Source organism: Eurypyga helias, unplaced genomic scaffold, assembly GCF_000690775.1.
Source record: "Eurypyga helias isolate BGI_N326 unplaced genomic scaffold, ASM69077v1 scaffold22328, whole genome shotgun sequence".
In the NCBI taxonomy this organism is placed as follows: domain Eukaryota; kingdom Metazoa; phylum Chordata; class Aves; order Eurypygiformes; family Eurypygidae; genus Eurypyga; species Eurypyga helias.
In genome coordinates, this window is record NW_010265310.1 from 1 (window position 1) to 4,345 (window position 4,345).

At 54.5% G+C, this 4,345-nt stretch overlaps 2 protein-coding genes across 2 annotated transcripts; one reads left to right on the plus strand and one right to left on the minus strand.

Annotated features, from left to right (window-relative positions):
• Positions 1–5: 5 nt before the first annotated feature.
• Positions 6–1,217, plus strand: NDUFB10 (NADH dehydrogenase (ubiquinone) 1 beta subcomplex, 10, 22kDa; the record flags this gene model as incomplete). Its single annotated transcript, XM_010156702.1, has 3 exons — positions 6–124; positions 850–989; positions 1,111–1,217. Coding segments are annotated over 3 exons (366 nt in total), but the record flags the coding sequence as incomplete, so codon positions are not given.
• A 528-nt stretch (positions 1,218–1,745) lies between these two features.
• RPS2 (ribosomal protein S2) lies at positions 1,746–4,340 on the minus strand (the record flags this gene model as incomplete). Its single annotated transcript, XM_010156703.1, has 7 exons — positions 1,746–1,869; positions 2,062–2,153; positions 2,590–2,749; positions 2,836–3,009; positions 3,533–3,640; positions 4,059–4,148; positions 4,296–4,340. Coding segments are annotated over 7 exons (750 nt in total), but the record flags the coding sequence as incomplete, so codon positions are not given.
• Positions 4,341–4,345: the final 5 nt, after the last annotated feature.

Genomic DNA, 4,345 nt, shown 5'->3' on the forward strand with positions numbered 1-4,345 from the left:
AGCAATCCAAGAACAAGTTCTACTATTACCACCAGAAGTTTCGCCGTGTGCCCGACCTGAGCGAGTGTCTGGAGGGCGACTACCTCTGCTTCTTCGAGGCCGAAGCACAGTGGAGGAGGGACAGGTACGGCAGCACCATGGTTAATCAGCCCTGGGGACCACAGGGGTTGCCTTGAACCCACAGCCTTTTCGTGGACTTTGGGTGTTGGGGCAGCTCCTGCCCACGCCAATACAGAACACACCATTTTGTAGTCCTGCCATGCCCTGCAGCACAGCTGAGGGTGGCAGTAGGACACATCCATCCTTCTGCGCAGCCTGGATCCTGCAGTACTTCACAGGATCCCATGAAATCCCAGAGCTGCCCTCCCAGAGTGCCATCGCCCCTTTGTTCAGCTTTTCTGTCATCTCTTGGCTTTGCTTGACATAGAATCATAGAATGGTTTGGGTTGGAAGGGACCTTAACGCCCATCTAGTTCCAACCCCCCTGCCATGGGCAGGGACACCTTCCACTAGACCAGGTTGCTCCAAGCCACATCCAGCCTGGCCTTGGACACTCCCAGGGATGGAGCATCCACAGCTTCTCTGGGCAACCTGTCCCAGTGCCTCACCACCCTCTCCAGGAAGAATTTCTTCCTGATACCTAATCTAAACCATCCCATTTTCAATTTGTACCCATTACCCCTTGTCCTGTCACTACAGGCCCTTGTAAAAAGTCCTCTCCCAGCACCCTTGTAGCCCCTTCAGATACTGGAAAGCTGCAATGAGGTCTCCTCGGAGCCTCCTCCAGGCTGAAGAAGCCCAATTCTTGCAGCCTTTCATCATAGATGACATCTGTCATCTTTCCCGCAGGATGGTTGATCAGGAAATCGTGGAGATTGTCCGGGAAAGGCTAGGCGCATGCAACCAGAGGGAAGGACCCAACCAGTTCCAGAACTGTGCCAAGGAGGCGGAGCAGCTGGCGCAGGTCACCAAGGCCTACCAGGACAGATGTGAGTACAGCAGCCCACACAGTTCCACTGCGGGCAAGATGGTCCATGAGCCAAATCCCAGAGTTGCAGGGAACATTCTTCACCTGCCAAGAGACACCCTTCCCATTTACTTTGTTTTCAGATGGTGATCTTGGTGTCCATGGAAATGCAAGGACATGCTTGATGAAGCAGAAGCACAGGATGATGGAGGAGAGGAAGGCGCAACAGGAGGCATCCCAGCAGATGTAAGTGGTCAGCACCTCACTCCGCAGTGCTTATATCCCATACTGCCTGTTGCATCTTCAGCTGGCGCTGTCAAGCTCTGCAATAAACGTGCAGCCACCATAGAGCTGGATTCTAGACTCGTTCTTTGGAGAGCTGCAAACCCTTCTTCAGCTCTGCACTCCCCTCTGCATTCCAGCCGATTGCTATCGCCCCCGCTCCCATGCTCAGCCCCCAACCGCAGGCACCCCCTTAGCTGGGATTTCCCCCTCTGGACCTCTTGCCACCCCCAGGAGCCACCAGACATGCGCTGTGCCGCTCTGCCCAGCCCCAGCAGAGCAGTCCCTCTCTTAGGGTAAAGATGACATGCTGTAGGGCAGCACGTAGGCCTCAGGGCTGGTTCTGTTCCCCAGTTAGGATTAATACATGATTAACAGGGATTAGTGTAACATACTATTTCATTCAGCAGATGTTCAGGCCATGGCCCACAGTCGTGAACCTACTCAAATCCCCAGCAGAGATTGAACCCATCTGCCCCCATCAAACCAATCACAATTTCTTGGTCACTGATCACTTTATTGTCTTGTACAAAACCCACTTAAGTTGTTGCCACAGCAGCTGCCTGGGTTCTCTGCACAGAGACTCTGGTGTGGGTCTTGGCCAGATGATCAGTGAACTCCTGCAAAAGAAACCACAACAGCCATAAAAACCTGTGTTTTATGTGCTGACACCATGATCACTGGTTTCCCGCGCTGCATCCCTTGACAAGATGCAGATGGAGGGGCTGGGGTCCTTCGGGTAGCTTATTAAACTGCGAGTTCTGAACCGCGCAGGGCAGGACAGGAGCTGCAGCCTGCAGACACGCTCGTACCTGGTAAGGAGACTTGGTGAAGACAGTCTCTTTCCAGAGGTCAGGAGTCAGGTAACTGTACGTCTTGGAGATGGCATCGAAGGTGGCTTTAGCTGGGGACAGAGGTCAGACATTGCAGAGCACAGCTACAAACCCGCTCCCTAGCGCCCACCCGGCTCCAGAACTGTAGAGTTTTGGGAGAACAGGGAGACCACAGCAGGGTCCCTCTGACGTACACACTGAACTCGAGTTGCTCTCTCTCTCCATTTACGACAATTACACTACTTGACCAAGTGCAACCGCGCAGATTGGGAGATGGCTTTGGAGGCATCAGCGCACGCGCAAAGAGGCAATTTCCTGCAGTCACCTTTCCCAGCACCTGGGTATCGCCCACAGCAGGGCCGACCTGCCCCGCACAAAGTACGGGCACAAGCCTCTGCTCCTGCTTGAAGCTTTGCTTCGACGCAGCTCAGAGAACAGGAGGGAAGTGGACACGCCGCATCGCCGCCGACAGCACAGCTGAGGCACAGCACGGAGCCCAGCGCTTACCGAAGTTGCCAAGGGTGGCAGTGCAGCCCCTGGCCGAGGTGTAACAGTCATCGATGCCGGCCATCATCAGCAGCTTCTTGGGGACAGGCGCAGACACAATCCCTGTTCCGCGGGGGGCCGGGATCAGACGCACCAGGACAGACCCACACCGGCCTGTCACCTATGCAGAGACAGCGGGTCACAGCCCCCCACATGCGCTGCAGCCCCAGCCCCGAGGCCAGGCCTGCCCCCCCAGGCCATTCTCACCTTGCAAGGCACGGTGTGGGGCTTGCCGATCTTGTTCCCCCAGTAGCCTCGGCGTACAGGTACGATGGATAATTTGGCCAAAATGATTGCCCCACGAATAGCTGTGGCAACTTCCTTAGAGCATTTAACACCTAGGCCAACGTGGCCGTTGTAGTCCCCGATAGCAACAAAAGCCTAGGATTGAAGGAAAAGCTTCCAGTGGCTGCAGGAGCGCCCCACGGCGCACAGCCCATCAGGCTCTCGCCAAGGACAACCCCAGGCGGGTGCACAGCAGGCAACAGCTCACAGTTCAAGCAGCCCATTTACCCCACAGAGCTCGTGTTTCATTCAAAACCAGCAAAGGCCGAAGAACTGGGATTCAGATCCCTGCTACAGCCTCACCCTCATCAAAAGTCCTGGTAGCTTCCACGAAGAATTCCCTCTTCACACTTAAGACTTCCCTCAACCACAGCTCCCAAAAATCCAACACTGCTGAACAAACGTGACTTGATTTTGCCTTAACCCTAACCCAATTACAATTTAACAGATCAGTAGGGTTTTTAAGTTAATACAAACACTCCATAAGCTACACAAGCTGATCCTCATACCTGAGTATTTTCTAGACACCACAGAATAAAGGTATTTCAACTAATTTATTAGTACAACGCCAAAAAGGCAACAGAGAACAGCTTCCGACGCGAGGAGAGAGAAAAGTTACCTTAAACCTGGTACGCTGCCCAGCACGAGTCTGTTTCTGGACAGGCATGATCTTCAAAACCTCATCTTTCAGAGAAGACCCCAGGAAGAAATCGATGATCTCCGACTCCTGCAAGAGCCACTCGTTAGTCACGCAAGGCCGTGCTTCTTTGAACACAGCTCGTAAGGCGCCTACACTTCAACAACTCCACACACATATATTTTAAACCACAAGCACTTAGGTACGACAAGTTTTACAGGTGTAAGCTTATTGCAGCTTGCCAGGCAGCCCAAGGTAGCCACTGAATTTCGGTTTGTCATCACTGTGTGTAATTATCACAGGAACACTTGAGCAACGTGCTGTCATCTCTGCACAAGGCAGAACGCAACACAAAGCACACCGGACTGCGCTGCAGGCAGCTCTCTCCTCAGCTCCTGGTTTATGCCTCCAACAGGCTCCACCAGAGCGTCTCGGGCAGCACGTGCAGCAGCTGCTAACTCCGCCTTCAGACACACTCCGCTGCCCGTCGAACGCTCCAGAGGCTCACCTTGATGGGAAGGGAGAAGAGATAGATCTCCTCCAGAGACTTGATCTTCATATCCTTGACCAGGCGACCAAGTTTGGTGACAGGAATCCACTAGCAAAGAAATCCGTGGAGCAGGGTCACCAGCTGCCAGCCCCCCACGGCAGCAGGCTGGCTTTCTGCCCCGGCTTTCGGGACGGCAGACACAGCCCCGCAGAGCCCAGCTCCGCCGCGGTCCCCACCGCCCCACGCACCGCTTACCTCCTTATCTTCGGCCTTTCCTCCACGGGCCCCTCGGCCTCTCCCTCGGC